This window comes from Vulpes vulpes, chromosome 1 (assembly GCF_048418805.1).
Source record: "Vulpes vulpes isolate BD-2025 chromosome 1, VulVul3, whole genome shotgun sequence".
NCBI classification, from domain to species: domain Eukaryota; kingdom Metazoa; phylum Chordata; class Mammalia; order Carnivora; family Canidae; genus Vulpes; species Vulpes vulpes.
In genome coordinates, this window is record NC_132780.1 from 187369719 (window position 1) to 187395375 (window position 25657).

The window sequence follows — 25657 nt, forward strand, 5'->3', positions numbered from 1 at the left end:
TCCAATTATTTTTTATTTCAGTTTACCTTTTTCTTCTCCTTGCTCATTTATTTACTGAAAATTTCATGTTTTAGTTATTAAACTTTAATAAGTACAAAATAAAGATGAATATACACATAAAGATGTAGATACTAATACTATAAAAATATAGTTACTAATATTTTCCCCAACCTGTTATTGTCTTTTACAACTCAATGTATTATTTTTTTGTTGTCCAAAGCTTCAAATTTAAATGTTGTTACATCTGTCATTCTTTGACGTTATCATCTTTTCTCCCTTTAAAGTACATATGTAACCATTTATAGAGTGTCTACAATATATTAGGCAGGATACATTACCTTATTTATTACAAAAATCTTAAGATATAGGTATTCTTGCCACCTTGTTTATGGTGAAATTGTGGCTCAAGGATATTAAAATAGGTTGTATTACAGTGCCTGAGTCCAGATTAATGTCCAGATTTGCCTGGATCCAAAGCCTGTATTCCTCAAGGGGCTATTTCCCTTTGAAAACAGAAAAGTCATGCTTTCAAAAATTCAGTTAAATCCTCAGTTCTATTTTTTTTATTAATTTTATTTGGTTTTATTTAAAATATTAATACATTTTTGACACTCTTCCTATACAGTTACAACAATGTTATAACACTAAAATTACTATATTAACGTCCAAAAATAAATGAGGTGACATGGTTAAGGAAAGAATAAACTCAGAAACATTTTGCATATATTTAAACAAAAAAATAAGAGAAAGGGGTCTGTTAGGCATCTGCTACTGTCTTTAGCTAGTAGATGTCAACTACACCAGGAAGAGTAATTCTAATTTTATTTGGCCATACTGACTGTAAAAACTGCTAAGGCAGAAATAAAGCTATTAATATTAAGGATCAGATAACTTATACCAAAGTCAAATTTCCTTAATTTAGGAAATTAATTATAGCTTTGAGCTACCGTGACTGGGAGGAGATTGTGAAGACCTTCGAGATATCAGAGCCTGTGACTGCTTCAGGCCAGAGTCAGCAGAGGCTAAGCGCTTGACGCCAGCAAAGGACTCAGATGGATAGTGAAATCCAAAAAGGGAAGCAGCATGTATTGTATATATTGTATGATTAAACATTTTTAAAGACAGATTGTTTTTAGTAAAATGTAGCTTTTGATAGTTACGAATTTGTCATGGTTGTCTTTGATTAAAGGAAATTTACTGCCATATTCATTAATTTAGGCAAAGGCTAAGGAGAACCTATGAAAAAAAACAAGGAAATAGTTGGTAGATCTAGATAACAATAAAAATATCAAAAAATGATTAAGGTAGCTTGAGGGACCATGTTATTATTGGATTTTTCATAGAGTTCTGTTTTAATAGATATTTCCAATAACTATATTCATTAGGCTTATTGCATGATAGACCATTTCTACCTATAAGGAAAATTCCTGATATCACTAATTATAAAAAGTCAAATCACATATCAGTACCTGTAAGTCAAAGAAAAACTGTACAGGAAGGAGTGGAAATACTCATCCCAGTACTAGAATATTTAAAGCCTGTTAAAAACTTGTCCCTAAAGGGAAGAATTTATTTGACTGAGATTCCAAGTGAAACCAAATCTGAAGATTCTAATTGAAATATTCATTCAACTTGAAATTAAATCATAATTGAAAATAATGGCTTAATAAAGAAAATATCTGCATCCCTAATGTTTTACTTCTATAAACCTAAGCTGCTTATGACTATTCCTTATGTTGTACCTTACAGAAAATAGTGGTTTCTTAATATCTTTGTGTGGGACAGCAAAAAATATGCAGGGTAAATTAGGGAAAGTTGTTCATATAAGTCATTATCTTTGTACCATTTTAAAATTTAGTTATTGATATTTATTTTCTAAGTATATATTAAATTTAGCTACATTTTCTAATGTATACTTTCTCAAAGTAGATTTCTATAGTATATGTAATGTTTTATCATTGTTCATTTTCCAAAACAACTCATATATTATTCCATTTGTTTCTCATAGTTAACTACTAGAATAGGTGTTATTTACCCTATCATTATTCCATTTGATAGAACAGAAATTAAGTTTCAGAAACATTTAGGTATTTAAGGCTGCAAGGCTTCTTCTTCTTCTTTTTATTAAAGATTTTATTTATTTATTCATGAGAGACACAGAGAGGGGCAGAGACATCGGCAGAGGGAGAAGCAGGCTCCCTGAATGGAGTCTGATGCGGAACTTGATCCTGGACCCAGGGATCAAGCCCTGAGCAGAAGGCAGACACTCAACTGTTGAGCCACCCAGGTGTCCCAAGCTTCTAGAGGGGAAGTTGTAAGCAGAGGTTTAAAGTGAACTCTTGCTCTGGGCCACATTTGGAAATGCTGAGATACTCCCTTCCCCATAGAGGAATGTGAGCTCCATCCCTAGTTTAAGCTACTCTTTCATTTTTCTTTCCCTATTTTCTTGTTTCAGTGGACAATTTGGAAATATAGTTTGTTTTCCAAATGATGGTTAATTTTATATAAAAATTTGGGAATGATATGAGGAGTCCTAAAATATATTGTTACTTAGTGGGAAGAAAAGACTCATTTTCGACTGTGGCTAAGGCACAGTCTTGTTACACACACACACACACACACGGAAAGAAAAGGAGAACTTCCCCAATATAATTTTACTTATTATTTATACAAATAAAGTTAGAGTATTGAATAAAATTGTGAAGAAATGCTTTTAAGAATCATAATTGCTAAGTCAGGAACTGACATGGTTACATTAAACACTTAAGAGTATAATACTAGCATGGCATGGTAGGGATTTAGCTGTATTTCCATTAACAGGAGTCATGAGGCTAAATTTCTATGTACTACCATAGCAAATTTACCTTCTAATTTTATTTTAATGTTTTGAGTACTTGATTTCTCATTTTTCAAAAACATGGGAAAGAATATCTCCTATCATCATGATAATAGCTCCTCAGAACTGCTAGAATGTTAATACCATTCAAGTTCAAAAGGAACTTAAAGAAATAAGAATACAGCTAGCACTAGAAGAACAATCTAAAATTTGGAGCTTCAAGATAAAGTATTCAGAAAGATTACCTTATCTTTTGGTATAAAATCATATCCACCACCACGGAGGGGACAAGTTTTTTTAATCTCTCTTTAGCAGAAATGAAGGATATGGTTAGGCTGCAGAAATGTTCTTCCATTTGATTAGAAACAAAAACAAAAACAAAAAGAACAAAAAGCCTCAAAGCCCTAAATGCTTTAGAAAGTGCAGATCGGATTTGGTTTTGAACATTTAGGATGGAGCGTGGTAAAAAGGGCAGGCTTTGGAGTCAGACTGATGAAATCATAGCTCTACTACTTGTTACTTGGCCTTCTCCAAGAAAATTATTCTTTCAGTTCCAGTTTCCTTATCTATAAAACGGGGATAAGAATCTCTAAGAACAGAACAGTGGTGTAGATCAAATGAGAAAATTAAAGTGAGGCCATCTCATAATGTTTGTCTCATAGGAACAAAGGCGAAAGAAAGTAATTTGGGGGTACCTACTATCAGCCAAATATTATATGAAAGGCTGGGAATATAATAGTGAGCAGGACAATGTTTCTTGAAAACATGTACTTATTAATAAATGTTTGTGAATTTCATTCTTGTTTAAAAAAATCCAATAACAATAGGTAGATTGGATAAAAATCAAATATGATAAAAGTATTTTTAAAAAGGTGTAATAAAAATGACTTGGAATTTTCAAGTCTACTTAACTGTAATAAAACTTTCCATTTCTTCAGGTCTTTTTTCTTTTTCTTACTTTTTAGCATAGCGATCTGTGAATATGTTTGGTGACAACGTTAAATAAACATTATTTGAAAATGTCTCTATATAAATTATTTCTATATGCTTTATTTCATGTTGTATTTGAAATCCTTACACATATACTATATCAAGGTATAATGACAATATAAACCTATATCAAAGGTTCTGTGAGGACTAAATGAGTTATGTAGAAGGCAGTCAGGTACCAGTAAACACTTGATAATGCTAAATATTATCATTATAGGAAGTGAATAATAAATCTGCACTATTTGGAATAGCAATAGCTCTCAGAATTGAGAGGTATGAAGTAACCAGAAATCCACAAGGTGGCTCTCAAGGCTTGGCTTTTAAACACAACAGATTTGCTTTGTACTTCCAAAGAAATGAAAGAAGAGTTATGAATGCCAACCCGACTTTTCAAAGACGCTCATAAATTCATAATTAGTAAATAACTGGAAAACAACAAAGCTGTTTAGTAAGTGTAATGTAATAGAGATTTTATAAAGTAGAAAAAATGAAGAAAATGAACAAAGTTTATAGTTCTAAGTTAAGAGAATCTGATGTTCAAAACACCCTATATCAGATTTATCATGTCCAGAATTTAAAATATCAATATAAAATGGTTAAATTCATAGTGGAGTCATAACAATTAAATACATTTTACCAAGATGATAAAAGTGAAAGTGTATAGCACAATGTCTGTCAGCTAACAGCTGTTCAGTACACATCAGTTAAATCTTATGCATATAAAATACTTTGAGGTTACTATCATTTTATGCCCACTGACTTTTTTATGTGAAAATTTATTTTCACAGCTTTAAATCAGGGCAAACATTTTCTGTCAAGGGCCATCTTGTATTTTAGGCTTATTAGTGGGCCACATAGTCCTCATAATAACTGTTGAATTCTTCCCTCCCAGTGCAAAAACAAAAAAGCAGCCGCTGACAAAGCTATTTTCTAATAAAACCTGCATTACAACAACACACAGCCACCTTTGGCCTTCAGGCTGTAGTATACCTATTTTTGATCAAAATCATTATCCTACATAATTAAACAAAAATTTCTGTAAATCTCAGGATACTCTCAATACTCAAATTATCTAGAGAAGCGCTTCTCAAACTGTGAAGTACAGTAAATCACCTGTGGATTGAGGTAGAATGTAGATTATGATTTGGTAAATCTGGCATGGGGCTTGGGGTTCTTCAGTTCTAAGAGGACTCAGGCTATTAAGGGCCTGAGTATATGTTAAGTTGCAGGTAGCTGCTGTCAAACTTCCGTGTCTCAAGCTTTCACATTCTTTTTTTTTTTTTTTTAAGGTCTTATTTTTAAATAATCATTACACCCAAAGTGGGGTTTGAATTTACAACCCCGAGATCAAGGATCACATGTTCTACTGACTGAGCCAGCCAGGCACCCCTAAACTTTCACATTCTTAAAAAGAGCTTTTACTCATGCAGCTTTCATGTATCCATATTAACCTCAGAAATTAAAACTGAGGAATTAAAAAATATATTAATTAGTGTTTTAAGACTAATAATCCTATTAGATGCTAACATATTTTAGGGAACTTAATTGTATTTTATGTTTTAACTCTATTTTAAAGAGTAGGACTAAACACAATGGTAACCATATAGATAGATATAACTGAAAACATCATGCATTGAAATCATTTAGAAGATCATCAAAAGAATAGATTATAACATGATAAATATGTAAGATTAACTCCTTGGAAATTGGAGGTCATAGATCTACCATATATAAAATATCTGTAATATATGGCACAGTATATGCTTTATAAAGTTCTTGTATCTTGCCATCATTGTTCCCTACCTGTTTTTCTGCATGTCCATATTCAGATCCTTGTGTAGGTAAAAAGCAGGAAATCTGACCACTGTTTTTTGCTCTTTCTATTAGAGACATAGCTGTTCTTACAGTGGCATTTCGAGCATGTACAAACACCATCACCTAAAATAAAGAAAAGGAATTTATTTAATACTAAAATATATTAAAAGATAGCTTAATACTAGTTTGAAAACCACCATATGTATACTACCATTAATCTTCCAAAATATAATCCCTGGTTTATGAATTCCCCTACATTTCTTTATTTTAGAACAAAGTGCATACAAAATAAAAGTAAGTTAAGTAAAATTCAATACTAAGGCTTTATATACTGTTAACCTATAAATTAGTGGAAGTCAAAACTGAAATTAATGGATTGTATAAAATGTGGAGTTTAATTTGTGCTTTTCTCTTTTGAAGACATAATTCATGAATGAAATCATACATTACGGGGACAGAGTATAAAAATATACAAGAGCCCTTTTTTTTTCCTCCACCGTCAACGAAATTTCCAGTATTATCAAGATGTTTAAAGAAATTGAAAATGATAAAAACAGCCACCTTTGGACAAAATCATGTCAAAGAACCACCATTTAAAATAGAGTTTAGGGAACTGCCAGAGATGAAAATGCTTCTAGAGAGGCATTTGGAATTTTCTGTTGTTGTTGTTGTTTTTTTTTTTTTTTGACCTTCCTGTAGAATTACTCACAAAGTGACTGTGGAAATCTGAATTAGGGGGAAGTCACGTATCTGGATGCTTTGCCAAGGAGAAATGGAAAAAAGTCTTTTCAGGGACAGTCATCATGCAGAGTGTCAATGCAACTGAAGAGAATAAAATAAGAGAATGAGGAGTACTTTGCATCTGCTGCTATCAGTGCCTGCCTTCTCTCCTCCGTGTTTTTTCTTCTTTGGCTTCTATGTCCCCCCACATTTAGCTCACCCTAGTCTTCCCAAAGTGCCATTACTATCATAATTTATTCTTCTATATGGAAAATTGATCTTTTTCAATTTTATATGATATGAAGCAAGTATCTCTAGGTAATTTTTACATTTTAATCAAAATCTGAAACATACAACCTAAGGACAATCAGCAGTATGGATGCTTTGTGTGACTTAAAGACAAGTTCTAGCCCAGCTTCCAACCAAACTGAGATCTCAAAGACTCTATGGAGTTACCATGTATTTCTCTTAGGCTTCAGCAACATGGAGGTCCTAATTTTTGCCTTTCCCTCAATATCTCTCTATATTTTTCTGTTATGTTTTCCCAGAAACATAATTATTTAGTCATTTCCATTTAGAAAACTAAGTAACTGATGGTTTTAGCCAGGGAATTGATAGGCTCATACTATTTGACCTAAGTATAAGGGAAGGTCATTTTGAAAATGAACAAAAGTAAAAAGGCCTGGGATTTAGCTAGAAAGGAGACAGAGTGACACAGATCTAGATTACACGCTGTATAATTTACTCACAGTAATCTTATGCCTATAAACTTGCCAAAGAAACTGTTCCACATATGGGATGCCAATTATAATTCAGAGGACAGTAAAATCACAGAGAATAAACATTCAAGACATTGGAATGCTTAAATTACTAATATTCTTTTAGAAAGTATTCAAAGTGAAGGAGGGTAGATAATCTGGAAAAAAACAAAATTCTTCAATGAAAAACTTGCATTTAGAGACAATAAAACAAGCACTACAAGTCATCTAGAGAGATTTAACATTAGTTAATCACAGCCATCAAGGATATAAAGCATAAGCTTTCATACATGGTTAGAGCTCTAACTGATTTGCTGATACTAATGTGTTTTGAAAAGAAATATGGTCATGAGTATCTCTAAAAAGTATCCGAATAAAATTTATTTCAGTAAGCTTCATGAATACTTGGAAAATTCTTCTGTTTTTCTTTTCAACTAAAAACAAGAACAACAACAACAACAACAAACCCCAAATCTGACTTCGATAGGCTCTCTAGCTTTCTGGAGAAACATCTTTATTCACAGGATGTCAAGAGAATACCATTTAAGTTCACTGTAATATTTTCAACATTATTGACAGAAGCTGCTTAATATTAAGTTAGCTAGAAAATTCTCTTAATTCTAATGCCCTGCTGAAGCTTCATCAGTTCAGAATCTCTCAGATTCTATGATCCCATCTCTTGTAAAAAGTAAAGGGTATTTCAACAGTGAGTTTCTTCTTAAAAAGTTAAGGCAGATTTTTTTCTCTTATGTAAAATTAACTTTTATTACTCACAAAACCTCACTAACCTCTAATATTAAATTTTATGAAAACCTCAATTAAAATGAAATTATTTATTTTTAAAATTAATTTATGCATTCATTCAAATGTTTCTGAGATCACTATCAAGCCCTGAGAAAATTGCAAGAGAGGCAAAATTCTGCCTTCATGGAGATGATAATGTATGTATGATGTATTAAATAAGCACAAAATATTTTTTACTTGATGAGTATTTACTAGCCATGTATGTATAAAAAAATGTTGGAAGATGAAATATGAATATGGGCAAGACATGGTCCCTTCTGTAAAAGACATGTACAAATTAAAGAAGGTGAAAAAAAACTAGACACATGGAGCAGCGATAATTCAGAAATGCTAAACATGGAGCTGGTGTGTCTCTTTCATTCATCCATCACACTATATTTGCACAGAACCTACTAAGTACCAAACAATGTACTAAGCACTAGGGATACAATGAGAAATAGGTTCTAAGGCTCCAAATGGGTACACTTCTGTTGGCAAGGAAGAATCACTAGTAATTAGCTATCTGGCTATGGAAGCAGGGTGCAGGCTGGATGGAGAAGCCCACAATAGTATTTAAAGAATTTATTCTTGGTAATTTTAGTGTGTTAGCTTGAAGAAGTACATTCTCTTTCAAAGTTTCTTACACTGAGGCCCAGGGTCCTCTTCATTGGAATTACTGCTGGTGCTCAAAAAAATAGACTTCTGGGTCCTCCCCTTCTGGGTCCTTCTTAAAAAGTTAAGGCAGATTTTTTTTCTCTTATGTTTTCTCTTAAAACCAACTGAGTAAGAATGTCTAGGAGTGGGGTCTAAAAATTGAATTATTAACAGCTTTTGAGATGACTACTGTACTACTGTGTGAAATTAGTTAATAATTACCACCAATTTACTTTTCTTCTCCTAAGTAAATTTAAAAGGAAATATAAATAAAATGACCACTACAAAGATGACATTAAAAATTCCCTAATAGCCTCTTTATTTACATATATACATATACATATTCATATATATATATGAAATATCAGAGAATATGAAGGCATTTCATATAACCAGTATAGCCCCAAGATCATTTCCCAGATGGGTTTTTATAATGCAACTAGATTTTATTCTCCATAATTCAAATGCCACATTATGTAAATCCTGTTGATACAAAGAACATAAGGGAAAATAAAATATGACCCTAAATCTTCATTAATTATTTCAGTCTGACTTGTCAACTTATCATTTTGCAAATTATTTTCCACTGCAGCCATGAGAAATATTAGTTACAACTTAAAGTAGCAGTTTCTTTTTATTAAATGATCCATCACTTCTTGTTCAGTATAATAAACTCTCCTCCTTATTAAGAATTTTCTGTTTAGAGGCTCCAAAAGAAGCCATTACAAGGTTTTGGGTCTCTGTAACATACTTGATTTTACAGTTTGTTAATTTGGTTAATTAATTTAAATATATAAAAATTATAACTAACAGGACAGCACTGTTTCATTTGGCAGAAATAACTTCAAATTAATCTTAGAAATACTACTGGTAACCAAACAGCAGTTAAATGGGCATGTGTCATTAATGTAAGATTATAACAATAGATTCAAGTCAACAACACTGGTAAATTTTAATTGTTTTATGAAACTATATTTTTACTAGAGGTATTTTTAGATTAATACATTTAAAATATATTAATACATTTAAAAATATAAAAATATTGTATATATAAATATAAAAAAACTTTTAGTTTAAAATGTTAGTCTAAAAATTTACAATTAAGTCAGTCCTACACTAGAAGAGAAAGTATGTGAATTTGAGTTTTTGTCCTATTATTTGGTGTGCCCAAAGACAGTGATCTTTACATAAGATGTCAAAAAGTAATGAAAGAGTGAATGCTCAGAAAAATAATTATTCGAAAAACCAGAATGCTTAAGTAACTTATATTGTTTCAATGTATTCAGAGGAAAGAAGGACATATTATTTAAAAAATATCAAAAATTCTACTTTGAAGCATTATTAAAGAGCAGTGATTTAGAATAAACTATTTAATCTCTCCTATTCTTATGCCCCACCCCAGTCCACATGTAGTTATTAGAGTCACAGGATTACCAAAAAGACTGAAGTACATAATGTAATTGAAAACACTGCATTTAGTAAAATCATAGCTTTCAAACTTTAGAATGCTTCAAAATCACCTAAGAACACAATTGCTGCTCCTTTCCTCCACCACCCTTTCAGATTAAGTAGGTCTGTGGCAAGCTACAACTTTGCATTTCTAACAAGTTCCAAGGAGATGCTAACACTCTTTGTCCAGGAATTTTAAAAGCCTCTGTCAGAACTGCTAAGTATCAACACTACTATAAGGATAATAAACAATGGAATGAATTTGGCCTCAAAGACTAGATGGTGAGATCAGTAAATAACTGTTATGCGACTATCTATTTCTCATTGATGTAAGTGTTAGGTATCTAACACCACACCAAATAATTTAAAAGGCCACTTATCTTCTAACAGCTCTGTAACTGTGTTGTGCAAGATAAAGGAGAAGTAATAAAGCAAGGAAGGAAGGAAGGAAGGAAGGAAGGAAGGAAGGAAGGAAGGAATATTTAAGCCCGAGATTATTTGAAAACAGGAGGGAAGGAGGGCAAGGATTAATTGTGAAATGTCTAATCAAAGACTCTTCCCTAGAAATTTCCACTAAGAAGGAAGACTGAAAAGGAAATATCCAAAAAATACAGACAATATAGCAGATGGGTGTTCCATAGAAAATGCTGCCAAGGAATGACATTCTTTAATATACAGTATTTGCTCTTGCATAGGTTAAAGAATGGGACCGGAGGGTGAGGAGTTTTATGTCCTAGTGGTTTATGCTTTCACTCTAACTGGAATGGCCTGTCTTGTTCTCAATTCTTTCCAACTTTCTTAACCCAGGTTTCTCAAGAGAGGTAAGCCCTAATCATCTAAACAAATAGTAATTTTAAAACTGCATGGTCCCCAGATCAGCATCAGCATCCCCTGGGGACTTGTCAAAACTACAAACTAACAGCACAACACTAGACCTGAGTCATTGACTCTGAAGATGAGGCTCAGGAACTTGGTTCAACAAGCCCTCCAAGTGATTCTGATGCATGTTATGCTAAAATTTGAGAGCCTTGCATCAAGCCATCCATTAAAAGGTGAAAAACAAAAACAAAAACAAAACCTTCCCTCTGTCACATTTAGAACATTCTGGTATCTTTGGAAGGATGGAGAACACAGGCAAATCATTTTCTGTGTTCTTTACAGTTTGAATGTATTTCAGATATATTTATATACCACAAGAGTGTGTAGGCATAAAATAGTTTTTATCACAGTGTGGTCATATTATCACATCTGTGTTACCAGGTAAATGCAATTTTAAAAGGTTTAATTTTGTATGCTGTGCATCTAAGAGACATTTGTGGTGCAATACTATAAGTAATTATAGAGTCTCATTTTAGGCCTGCCAATGTTGGCCAGCTGAAGATACTCAAATCATCTGAAGATCTTTTCACATCAGTACACAGTAGCTTCATTTATTTTTTATATTAGCATAGTATTCCATTACTTAGAAATACCATAATTTATTTTACTAGTCCTTGCTTGATAGACATTTGTTTCTAATCTTTCATTATTTAAAACAATGATGCAATAAATGACTGTTCACAAGCCATTTCACAGGTTTGAGAATATAATTTTTGGATAATTTCATAGAAGTGAAATTGTTGGATCAAATATAGCTGACTATTCACTTAACTATTTCCTTATTCTGAACATTGTTTTATTACTGGATATTTTTTTTCTTTTCTTATCAATTTGTAGGCATTTTTTGTATATGGAAGATAACACACTTTGTATTTTTCTATATTGCAAATATTTTGTTCTAGTCTACACTTTATCTTCTCACTTTGTTTATGGTATCTTGTTTAGTATGGAAACAGTTTTTCTTTAAATTCATCATTTTTCTCTGTGGCTTCTGAGAAATTCATACACAAGCAAGTAAAAATAGCCATAAACATTTGAAAAGGTGCCTGAACTTCACAAACACTGTGTGTCTCTGGTAATCCAATAGTAGGCACAAACAGCACAGGATTCTGCTCTCCCAGATAGATATTTGAAAAGACATCCATAATACAGCACTGCATGAAAAAAAAAATCTAGTTGAAGAACAATTTCCATAGAATTATTCTGATGTGCATGTTTAAAATTAGAGATACAGATGGACCAAATTAGATACCTCACAAAATAAAAATGGAAGTGAGGGAGGATAAAAAGACGTTTCCTGTGTATATCATGTTTGCTTGTCTTACCCACCGAAACAAGCCCTAACAGTTTTACAATGAAATATATAAATTAGGGGATCCCTGGGTAGCTCAGCAGTTTAGCGCCTGCCTTTGGCCCAGGGCGTGATCCTGGAGTCCCAGGATCAAGTCCCACTTCAGGCTCCCCACAGGGAGCCTGCTTCTCCCTCTGCCTGTGTCTCTGCCTGTCTCTCTCTCTCTCTCTGATGAATAAATAAATAAAATCTTTAAAAAAATATATATATATATATAAATTATATTGAATAGAAGAAGTGATCAATGATGACAATGAGATCATGAGTTTATTTATAATATACTGCTATACTAGTATATTTGATATGATTATTTTATTGCTAAGGTTTTTATGGTGTCAAAATAAAAACTTAAAGGAAACATTTAACAATGTACTTATAAGGGCGTTAGTAGTACTTTTGATCTAAGTGACAAATTTATCTCGTTTCAGAGTACCTGGAAACACTTTAAGAAGAAAAGGGAGATGTTCTCACAGGAGAAAATAAATAGCATTTCAATGGAAAGTATACAGAGGTCAGAGGTACAGAGAAGAGAGAAAATCCATAGGGTGATTAATATACATTTCTGACAGAAATGGAAATGTAGACAGAGTATCTCGAAAAGCAAAAAACCACTTCATTATAAAATATGTATTAAGATGAAAAAATTCATTTAAGACTCAGAAAAAAATGACTAAAAAATGACTAAAAGACTAAAAGGGATATTTGAGAAATTATTTTTATGTTGGAGATAGATTTTAGCAAAAGTTAGCAAGAAGGCTGTCACTGTGAAAAAAAAAAATGACACAAAGAAGTATAAAAGAAAACAGCAGACAAAACAGGAAAAACCAGAGAGGATTTTATCATTGTAAAATGATAGGACAATCAACAGAAAAAAAAATTTAAGGGGTGGGTTAATTTAAAAAAGGGGGTGCTCTATTTTTGATGAAGAGTCCAGATGAGCAAGAGAGTACTTAGGTATCTCTCAAAGTTAGTAGGACTGTTGGAGACAGATCTTACAAAAAGGAACTTTGATTTGAATATTTTTAAATATAGCTCTGCAGCCACTGAACTGCTTGAAAAGTTAGTACAAGTTTATAAAACTTCATTAAGAAAAAGAAAAGAAGCCCCTTTACCTACATACATGGGGGAGACAGATTAGTAATTAGTAATAATTACTAATTATTAGTAATTGGTCAAATCAAAATAATAAAAATTTCCCTTACGCTTCCAGATATAAGAAATATTTTATTCTTTTGAGCATCTAAAAAATTCAGGTGCTCGTAAGCATTTATCACTGACTACATTTTACTTTTGCCTCTTTCATGCTTGACATAGCTCCTCTGCAAGTCTGCCATCAGCCAACAATTACAAGACAGGCCCTGGGACATAACAGTGGGCAAACCCAGCACCGTCTCTGTGCTTCTGGAGCTTCTATTTAGTTACTATGGGGAAAGGTTAGAGACTGAGAACACAGAAGCTGCTACTTGTTACATGAACAACTATGGGAGGAAACAGTAACAAACAACAAAAGGAAAAAGAAAAGCATAATTGAAAAATTAATTGGGATCCTCTCTTAAAAGTTAGCAAATTACTTGATTTTTTTTTAAGATTTATTTTTATTTATTTATGAGGGAGAGAGAGAGAGAGAGAGAGAGAGAGAGAGAGAGGCAGAGACACAGGCAGAGGGAGAAACAGGCTCCATGCTGGGAGCCCGACGCGGGACTCGATCCTGGGACTCCAAGATTGCGCCCTGGGCCAAAGGCAGGCGCGAAACCGCTGAGCCACCCAGGGATCCCCCAAATTACTTGATTTAAAGGTCATGACATTTCAAGTTTCTTCATTACTGGTCTTTGGCTGTCATCTCTAAATTCTTCTTCCTATTGTTCAAAACTTCCATGCATTTGTATGTTTCCAGGCCTCTGCTCATATTTTACTCTACTGCCAAATTCATCTGTGGAAATTCTACAAACCTTTAAACCTGGTTCTAATGATTTACCTCCAATCTCTCCAGGGAAATTAATCATTCCCACAGCACTCTGTTCATACTTGTACCTTGTCTCAACAGATACATAGGTTTTTACCCTGATGTTAATAACTACTAGCACTAACAATAAAAGGCATGATTTATTAAATGCTTATTATGTGCTAGGCGCAGTACTAAGTGCAATGCATGGTTCTCTATTTTACTATTAACAACACAATTAGGTGGTAATACTTTTAGTGTTTTACAGATGAGAAAACTGAAGCTCAGAGTCTTAATAACTTGCTACTCATTCAAGAGCAGAATAGGGAATTAGCCTCACTTGAAAGCCTACATTCTTTCCATCAAGTTATATTTCTTCTTTGGGTGTTGCCTAAGGGCAAGTTTACATCTTACTTATTTTGAGGTCTCCTTGTCCTGTCCCATTCTCCAAACTACTATTCAAATCAGTAGGTACTTGATAAATGATAGCTGAAATTCCAATGTTAAAAATTATCACTTTTCAGAGAAAACATTTTTTCAATATTTATGAGCAGAAATTTGAATTTAAAAGTTTAATTAATTATATATATATTAGATTAATTATATATATTAATTATAAATTATAATAGGATGTAGGCTGAGTTAATACTTTTACTGATACATTTATTAGAATTTAGGGTATTAACTTACAATTACCTAACTATATAATTAACTTTCCTGGATTGTTTCAAAAAATGTATTAGCAAACATTTTATTGATACTTAATAAGCTAAAATTGTTATTGATTACTCTTCTCATACTGTTGTAAAGCTACATATATATGTATTTTAATGCCACTTCAAAGTTCAAAATTTGTGATTTAAAAAAGAAACAACTTATAAAATGAGCTATCCTGAGAGCATCTTAAAAAAATTCTGGACTTTGAAGTCAAAGATAGTTCCTCAATAAAAGCTACCTACATTTACAATGAATTAATCAAATTCATGAACCAAAACAATGTCCTACTGATGGACACGAATAAAGAAAGTACTCTTATGCTTCATAATGGTAGAAAATTTGACACTACTCTACCTGGATTACATCCACAAAACTATTATTAGTAAAATAGTGCAGCTCTGAAAATAGGGCTAAATTAATAAAATTTAAAATTGTCTATTTTATTAATCATGGGTATAATAACTAGCATTTATTATCAGATATTCCTGGCAACCAACTAAATCACTAACACATGTTTTCCAGTTTAAAATGATGTGGATAAATGTTTATCAGATATACATGAAAATATAAACCACCTCAGATAGGGTTAATTCACTTGTCCTACCTAAATCATAAAACTGTATAATTCACTGACTAGTCTTCATGCATTAAATTATGCAAATAAACCAAGAAAAGTAATCTGGAGTAGAGAGAACTGGTTCCGCAGCTCCAAGCTGTGTAATTAGATCTACACTCGGCAATTCACAGCCACCTCTGGACTCTCATGCTGAGAATCTGCAGTTCTTCTCAAGAAACCTAAGCTTTTAAGTGATAAATAGATTCAGGTTATCATTACTGAATTATTTAGGGTATTACCCTGAAAGAGAAATATATTCTTTGCCAATTTCTTTAAGGGAATAAGTTTTAATATTTTTCAGTTTCTAAGTTTGAGTTGTAGGGAACTTTAACTGCTATATTTAGTTTTTTTTTTTAACTGCTATATTTAGTTAAAAGAAATCCATGATACTTTACATTTTTAAAACCCTAAAAGACACTTGTTACCAAAAGTATAATAATAATAATGAAAAAAATGGAGGACTTAGTGTACACACTACACCATGACAGCAAAAATACATATCATTTTTCTAGCTAAATCCATTGTAAGGAATATAATCTTACAATCAACTCACCATACTTCGGGACATGGTACAATATTCTTAGAAACATAAGACAGTCTATCCAGTATAGTCTCTAAAATATTAAGACTACAAACTTACAGAGAAAAAAAAGTAGTTTTTAAAATTTCAAAATGATAAATATTTTGAATGTATTTTCTTTTTACTATAAACTTTTTCTTTAATGAAAAACAATGTTTTCTTAAGAAAACATTAAACAGGGATCCCTGGGTGGTGCAGCGGTTTGGTGCCTGCCTTTGGCTCAGGGCGCGATCCTGGAGACCCGGGATCGAATCCCACATCAGGCTCCTGGTGCATGGAGCCTGCTTCTCCCTCTGCCTGTGTCTCTGCCTCTCTCTCTCTCTCTTTGACTATCATAAATAAATAAAAATTAAAAAAAAATTAAAAAAAAAAGAAAACATTAAACATATTTATATCTTTTAGAGATAATATAATTTATGTTATCCAAAAGAAGCTTGGATAATTTTCTATATTCTTATTTCGGATCTTGTTTGTACACCATAGACATTTATGTATTCAGTAATCTGAAATTTGAATTCATTTTTTAAAAATTTTTATTTATTTATGATAGTCACAGAGAGAGAGAGAGAGAGAGAGAGAGAGAGGCAGAGACATAGGCAGAGGGAGAAGCAGGCTCCATGCACCGGGAGCCCGATGTGGGATTTGATCCCGGTTCTCCAGGATCGCGCCCTGGGCCAAAGGCAGGAGCCAAACCGCTGCGCCACCCAGGGATCCTCATTTTTTTTTAAGTAGACTCCACATCCAGTGTGAAGTCTAGTGAGGGGCCTGAACTCACGACCCTGAGATTAAGACTTGAGCTGAGATCAAGAGTTGGACACTTAACTAAGCATCAGCACACCCTGAATTCATTTTTAGAACATTCATTATAGTTATAAACTTAAGTAACTTAACCACATTTTGTATATGCTACTGAAGTAAGTTTTATACATTAAAATTATCTTAAGCATAGAAAATATTAGAATTTTTCTTCTAGTTTTTTATAAAAAAGTAAATACACATATCAAGAATATTAATTTTACTTGCTCATAATTAAACAAATTTAAGATATACTGAAACTAATTTTTTTGTTTAGGAAAAAATTCTTATCTAGACAAAACTCTTACCTTATGACAAACTAAACTATGTAACATGTTTTAGTCTTATTTTGAATACCAACAGTTTTAGATCTAAGTTTGAATCATAATTCAGAATCTGTATAGTAGATAAGCTTGGGCAAATTTACCTGTGCTTTGTTTTTTTTTTTTTTTTACCATTAAAATGGAGATAATACCTGCCTTGCAAGGCTGATGTAGATACAACAAACAATAATTAGAAAGTACCAGAAAAGAGCCTAGCACACAAAAGGTTGTTCATTCAACAGAAAAAAAAAAAAAAGATCTTCCTTACATTCATCCCAAATCTGATCTCTACACATCCTACTCACTGGGACCAAGATCAGTATCGTTTTCCAAGGCAATAGAAAACAAATGCATTTGTTTTCACACATAAGAATTCTTCAAAGATTTGAAGAATTCTATCATATCTCCAGTATGACTGTACTTTCCTCAGCTAAATATCACCAGTTTTCATGCTGTTTTTCATAAATGATAGTTATTATGGCTTGACATAGTTGCATTTTTATTAACATAAAGAGAATGCACTGAAGTGAATTTGTTGAAGAAATGATTTGTTTAAATGTGTATAGGCTTTATAACTAAAGTGTTCTCATATTGATTATATAGTTTAATATGACTTTACATTATGTTTTCAAAGATATATCAATTTGAACTGTAATTATGGAGAAACCTGAAGAATTTAAAATGCACAGATTGACACCCATTTCTTAAAAATGTGAAAAAAAGAATTTTTTAAAATTGAAAGATCATATGCTTTCTGAAAAGAATTTTTTGAAAAATTTCATCACTAAAAATTATTAGGTTGCTATAGATTTTTCACACATACTATTGATGATTTCCTCAGGCCAGATTTTTCAGGGGGAATTTACAAGCATGTTCTCTACATTCTTTTCTCTTTGCAGGGCAGTAACAGGTTAAATTAAAATGTCAATTTTGTGGGGGTAAAGACATTGAAGGGGAAGTAAAAAGGCCAAGGTTCTAGTTTCAATTGCAAAGCTTTATTAGATGTCTGGCTTTGGGCATATTATGAGGCTTAGTTTTGTCATCTGTAATAAGAAGGTGAACTAGTGAACTTCAAGATACTTTTCATAAATTCAGTGATGAAGCAAACATAATGACAATCTACTAAATGTTGTCTTTAAAATACTTTCCATCTGAAATAAAATTATTTGGGAATTGATAAGAAGATAATAAAAATATGGTTTAATAAGCACACCCAATAATTAAGGGAAAAAAGTACTATCCATCTTAACTTTCAAGTAAGTAATACCTTTCCACAGGATTTTTGGAAATGATTCAAATTATAATGATAGAATATTTATATCATGGTATGAATTTAAAGATGACTATGAAGTATATTTTTATATCATATATGATATTAACAAATTTGTGACACACCTATAATTGCTTTTATGTAAAAAGGCATTTAAATTTTAAAGTTTATTTTGTTACGGATTTTTATGTAAAAAGCATTTATACAAATCAACAAGCTGAGGGGTGTTAAATTTTGGTCAATGGAGTAAAGACAGCAAGAACTGTGCAACTCTCTGTGTGCAGAATTCACAATTAATGAGGATGACCCACAGCACCGGAGAGAAGGTGCTCTGGAAAGGTGTACCCTCTATTTCCTAGCTTAGCCATAGTTTCTAGAGCTGGTGAAGCATTTTCAGTTACAGGCTTGTCTTATCTATACAAAAATGTGACACTGTACCTGCTTTTAGTGATGGAGGGGTCATAGCTGCCTGATGAATAAAAGATATTACATTAGAAAACTTAAAGACTACCTCATTCAGCCAGTGTATCCAATTAGAATCCAAGCTGGCATTCAAAGCCCATAAGGGAAAACCACTGGTTTGCTAGGTTTAATGGATACATGACCAAGTAGAAGACCAAATCCCACCTCTACAAGAACAACAAAATTGATATTCCATACATGAAAGATCAGCCTAGTTGGTATCATGAGAATAGAAACTACTAATCCTTATGCAAATTATGAAAAACTAATGCTGTAGGACAGTGGTTTAAAAGCTTTTTGGCTGTGGAATTCTTTCTTCCAACAAACTCTATTATAGCAGCTCTCTCTCTCTCTCTCTCTCTCTCTAAATGGACCTGAGAGATCAAAATCTCATTTCTTCCTTCCTCCAAAACAGCATACGTTTCCCACTCCCAACATCATGACAGCAATTCCTGTGGCGCCTCAGAGGACTCTGGAGGAGGTGCTTAAAAAGAACTCATCTAGTTGAAAGGAACTGTTCAACACTCTACTTCCTTTTGTTAAAAGTTTGAAAATCTTAATTTTTTGTTATTTTTTTAATATTTATTTATTCATTCATGAGAGACACACACAGAGAGAGGCAGAGACATAGGCAGAGGGAGAAGCAGGCTCCTCGCAGCGAGCCCAATGTAGGACTAGATCCCGGGTCCTGAGATCACGCCCTGAGCCGAAGGCAGATGCTCAACCTCTAAGCCACCCAGGCGTCCCCAAAGTTGGAAACTTTTAAAATCCCATCACCCCTCTCATTCTTCTGGATGGTATTTTAGGAAATCAGTGAAAATAAACATTTTAAAAACAAAATACTTTTGCCAGTTTCTTAATACTATTCTCTACTAAAAAGGAACCAGGTTGGCAGAAATGGTGAATTCAGATCCTGGGACAAATATATGTCAAAAGGGCAGAGAAGCCAGCTTGAAGGGGCTCTCAACTGCCAAATTTGGCTAATAAGGTCATCAAAGGAAGTGATACAATAATGGATTATGACCCATTGAATAAAGAATCCAAGTCAATAGAAAAGCAAATTAATAAATAGGAGAGAGGAACAGCTCTTCCTTACATGCAGTGGAATGGAAGGAATGACAGAGTTAGAAACTCATTAAAGATGCTAAAATGAGTGGATGAAAGTTAATTATGAAATCTGTACATTTACACTTTATGCATAATCATTTGATTAACTTTTGTTTCCCTCATCAGATTATAAGCAACACTAATGCAGAGTGTGTCTTTCTGTTTTGTCTTCAGTATAGTGTCTGGCACACACAAATATTCAATAAATATTTGATGACTATTGGCAGTAACATCTTAGTTTATCTTTAAAAATCATTCTGTTCAATACCTAGATTGATGACTCAAATACAGTTCATGTGCTAAAAGAAAGTGTAGCAGTTTCTGTTCTGGGCACTTTACCCACTGAGCTTATAGCTTAAGAGGCCAATATAATACAGAAGGAGGACCCAAATCCTTAACCATTCTCAGTGAAGTTTTTAAGTCTAGAATCTTATTTCCATTTTATAATTTCAGGCTAACTGTAAGCATGAAAAGATTATAAGTGTCTTTAATTTTTAAAAATTCAGAAAGACATATAAGTGAAAAAAAAATTAAGGAACATATATTGAAGCAAACCTACTTGTAATGATTAATGATGAAGTTCTAAAATTTCAAGCACTCTGATTTCAGGTTGTATCAAAGATATTCTCAAATATGACTAAAATCTGAATGATGTGACCCAAACTACACTGCTAATTAGTCCCCACAGTACAAATGTGGATCAGCTTAATTAATTGCTAAACCCAGGTCAATTCAATAAAGGCTGCTAAGACAGAATAAAGAATCTTCAGTACGTTATAGTATCACACACAGAAAAATATTTTACTGACCTCCATGACAATCCAAATTGCATTGACATTTGTTATTGACAGCCCCAAAATAGCAACATCTATTCTGTAGAGCAAATTAAGCAAGACTAGCTAGTCTATTACTATGCAAATAAAATTCATTAGTAAGCTAACAATTTCATTTCTACAGATGCCACTGGACTTCAAGACCTTTTATTATTCAATGTTGTAAGATGTTCCGGACTGAATCCAATTTCAGTAAAATAACAACATCATGTATTTTTAAGCCTTCTAACAGTATCTTTCATTTCTTTTCTTAGATAATAATCACTATTTATAATTCTTAAACACCCAGCTGTGCACTTAATATTCTCAAATAACACACTTGAGGAGATTCTTCCTAAAAGAATATACTTTCAAAAATGTATTTTGGCAGTCAAAAAAATCATACTAAACCAATATACTCTCAATCAAATTTCTTGGCTAGATTATTAAAACTACTGCGATAAAGGAAACAAATCACAAATTATAATTTGTCTCAGATTGGCTCTTAACTGTCTTTATTTTCTTAGGCTATTTTAATAACACAAATGAAAAACACCTCAGTTCTCCACAAATCTGTTCTGTATTCTTCAGTGAACTCTGTTAAGAAAAAAAAAAAAAAAAAAAGAGAGCGAGAAGAAAAAAAAGAAAAAAAAAGATCTATCTATAATCTTACAGTTGAGATAGTTACACTACACTTAAAAAAAGGCACATTGCCATTTGACCATCCAGTAAGCCATTTAAGTTGATTTGGCCTTTGCTCCATATGATTTCAAAAATATAGCTATTAGGCAAAATAAATCAGATGCCACAGTCAGAAAATTGAGATCTTTGTTCATGGACAACAAGATAAAAAGACTATTGGAGAGAATATGCAATGCGGGTAAATTCAGAAAGTTTTTATTCTTTTCCTAGATTCTTTTTTTTTCTACCTCCCCTCCCCCAAGTAGACAGCAGTAGTAGACACCAGAATACTATCTTTCTAGGCTGGTTTAATATAATACATATCATTTCCAGAAACCTAGGTCTTGCTGGAAAAGAATCCTCCTTGAAACTCTTGGTATAAGAAAATGGTCAGGGTTATTTAAGAAATGGATAGTGAAGTGCTCTAATGGCAGAGAATGTCTCCACTCCCCCAGAGCCATTTTATCCCATTTAAGGGGGAGTGTAAAGGTTCCTTTCTAGTCTCTCAAGGAGACAACTCCTTATGTTCCAGGGTAGAAGTTTTCCTTTCCTTCTTCAAGAGGGTATCTGTTTATATTCCAAAGTAAAAGATAAGGTCCTTGGATCACTTGGTCTACTTTCTCTCTTCCCTCCTCATCTCTCTACCCTTCCTCCCTTTCTCCCTTCTTATTCCTCTCCCTCTTCTTCCTTCCTCTCTCCTCTTTTCTTTCTCTCTATCCTGTCCCTATGTCCCCCCACCCCTCACCAGAGGGGAGGACAGATAGATGCGCCAGCAACAACTATACATATAACTCAAGTTTCATAATTTTGTAGCTCATCTCCCATGGTGTAACCCATATACATAGAAGTAGCCAGCTCTTACCCATATTGCCCTGTGGGAATCTTGGGAGGAGGGACTAACATGATGCTCTGTGAATTAATATAAGGTCTGTTCGAAGTGTCTCCTGTTTCTTTTTGTGAGCTTGTGTGTGTGTAAAATATAAAATGAAGTTAGCTTAGACCCTCCTTAAGACTTAACAGGTCTCTAATCATATGTCAAGAGCAGCCAATAATTTGAATGTTGTAGTCTGGAAATGCCCATTTTATTTGCCAGAATATTCTTAGAGCTGTATTTCCTATCTACTCATTTATAAAAACAGAAAAAACAATAAGATTCAAGACTGTTATCCCCTTAAAAACAGAATCCTGATTTATAATATTATCTGTAGACACATAATTTCTTTCTTCTCACCCCTTCTCACTTAAATATGCTACAAAAAAAAAAAAAAAAAAAGACAACAACAACAACAACAAGAACATGATAAAAACCCCAGCTATAGACAAGACAGTAAAAAGCTGCAATGGTTAATTGAGTTTGAATATTACCCACCCTTGGATATGCTTTGAACAAATACATGAATAGTTTAATCAGAATTCCCTGGGGCACAAAATTTTAAACTTAGCTTTAATAAAAATACTGTTCGTTTAATTTTATCAAAAGAGGGTTATAAAAGTATAGTCAACAAATTCTTATAGTGGTAACTAAACTTATTAAACATATCTACCAAATGCTTGCAAGTCCAAATATCAGTTGGAAACTAGTTAATAAAGAGATTTAATATATCATTTTCTAAAATAAAATAAATAGCTGTCAAATTAACTTCTGACAATTTATTGTGAAATATTCTAACTGGCTAGCTAGAGAATTTTCTATGGTGTTATTATAAAAAAACAGAAAAATGATTACAAGTAGTCAAATATTTTTTTAGTATCCCAAGTCTACATTGTTAACTGTTACTTAAATAACAATATAAATAATTCAAATAATAGTCTAGAATGAACATGTATGTAAATTAGGTTCTGGTTTTAACAGAATAAAAATACTGAATATACAAAGTGTTTGACAGACTTGCATACTATAAAACAAACTAAATGCTTATTTTATCTTATTTAACCAATAATTATGTACTTAACTGTATTTAAAAAAATCACATCAATAAATTACCAAATAATCTAACAAATTCATTTCCTAAATCTGGAATATTTTATTTAAAACAGTTATAGATCTATATGAAATCTTTAGGTAACAAAATTTATAAATTATATATTACCTTTTATGTAAAACATGCAGTTATGTCAGAAAATAAACATTTATACAATGGGTACATGCATAAAGCATATACACAATAGTAGTTATTGCTATTTTTATGCAAGATATTCTAGAGGAGGAAAACAAACTGAGAGGAAAATTATACAACAATATGGTTAAAAAAATAGTAACCAGGGATCCCTGGGTGGCGCAGCGGTTTGGCGCCTGCCTTTGGCCCAGGGCGCGATCCTGGAGACCTGGGATCGAATCCCACATCAGGCTCCCGGTGCATGGAGCCTGCTTCTCCCTCTGCCTGTGTCTCTGCCTCTCTCTCTCTCTCTGTGACTATCATAAAAAAAAAAAAAAAAAAAAAAATAGTAACCAGTAAGAGGGCAAAAACAATTTGTACTACCTTCACGTTTTGCTACTTTACACATGAATAAGGGCACCAGGAATGAGAAAATGGATAGAAAAGTTACTATTTTCTATAAGGAAGTTATAATGATCAAGCACTTAAAAAATAGAGATTATCTACAACTATATAATGGATGAAATGGATGGAACATAAACTTCACCTTGCAGTTTTAAGTTGGTACATATGTTCTCCAGTGTTCAACAATGTATCTAATAGAAATAAAATGAGTTTCAGGAAAATAAAATTATTTATTTTGCTTCTAATTTTTTCCAGGATTACAGAGAGCATTATTTTTTTCTTTTGATCCTCTGGTTAAGTATTGATGGTTTGTGTAAGGATAGATCTAAATTTAGTTTATACCCTCAAAGTATCTAAACATCATTATGAAATTGTTTCACTGTGCTCTGTCAATTTTTGCTGTAAATTCCAGAAATCATTAGTTGCCGATGTAAAAAAGTGCAAATCCCTCAAGATATGTGCATGAACTTGTATTAGTCTGAACGTATCAGAAAACTGAATACATTTCAGGGATAGGAAGTACTGGAGGTAAAGTGAGGAGAGGGACAAGTAATTCATTATTCATTAGACTTTTCTTTTTGTACCTTTGTGTTAATTCACTTGTTACAAGAATGTAATATTTCAGTAGCATTAAAATCCTCAAAGAATTAGGGAAAAAATGTTAACAGCAATAAAGGAGAAATGAAATACTAATATTCTTCATTAAAAATATTCCCTTGCAAATGAAGAAAATACTATGAAGTTAATAAAGGAACTGTTATATATAAAATTTCAAGATTATAATTGAGTACCCTTATGGTAAGCTGTATTTCAGAAAAATGAAAATTTTCTCTATTCTCTTAGAAATTTAAAATTTTAAAAGAGTTCAAAAGTTATTTCTCTAGGACTTAATGAAGAGAAATAAAAGAAAGCAAGAAATACATTAACTTCAAATAACGGTGGCACAAATGATGTCTCTATCATGAAAAATAGCTAAGTCACATGGAATCTCAAATTAGGAGAAAATGAGATCATTTAATACATCTAACAGAAAAGACTATAACTAGATGAAGTAATATTAAGAATAAGTTTATGTAATGAAACACTGTAAAGGAGAATACCAACATTCTTTCACCATTCTTTACAGCTAACCCTGGGGAGGAGGGATTTCCTTAAGGTAATCAAAGCATCCTTTGATGTCATTCAACATCTCCAGGTTGTTCTACTCTCTGACTGGACATTCAGATTACTGTAGAACTAAATGATTATTTTCTCGATTTTTCCTGAAGTTAGTTGCCTCCTAAATTCTTTAAGAATTACTTCCGACTTGTAAAGACCACCGTATCTCCCATTCATTTATTCATCAAACATTATCTGTGCACCAAATGTGCTCCAGGTACTGGTGAGGCCATGACAATACAGGGATGAGCAAGACCCTAAATAGTTAGCTATTTTCTTTATGAGACTAGTACCTTATAACAAAAAGTAGCAGCAACCAAAACCAGTCAGAAAAAATGTAAGACTATAGTCAGACATTTGAAGATGTAGGCTATGCTATTGTATAGTTCACAATAGAGAGGCGAAAGAGTAAGGGAGGAGTACAAAGGTTTCTTTAACAAAGATAAAATCTGAAGAAT

General features: G+C 32.6%; 1 protein-coding gene across 3 annotated transcripts in view; it reads right to left on the reverse strand.

Moving 5' to 3' along the window:
- The window catches only part of ASCC3 (activating signal cointegrator 1 complex subunit 3), a 340865-nt gene that overhangs the window by 151157 nt on the left and 164051 nt on the right, over positions 1 to 25657 (reverse strand). For all 3 annotated transcript variants that reach the window (XM_026002925.2, XM_026002927.2, XM_026002926.2), the window contains exon 14: positions 5630 to 5764. In XM_026002925.2, the coding sequence (XP_025858710.2) occupies positions 5630 to 5764 (135 nt within the window). The remainder of the gene's footprint in view (positions 1 to 5629; positions 5765 to 25657) is intronic.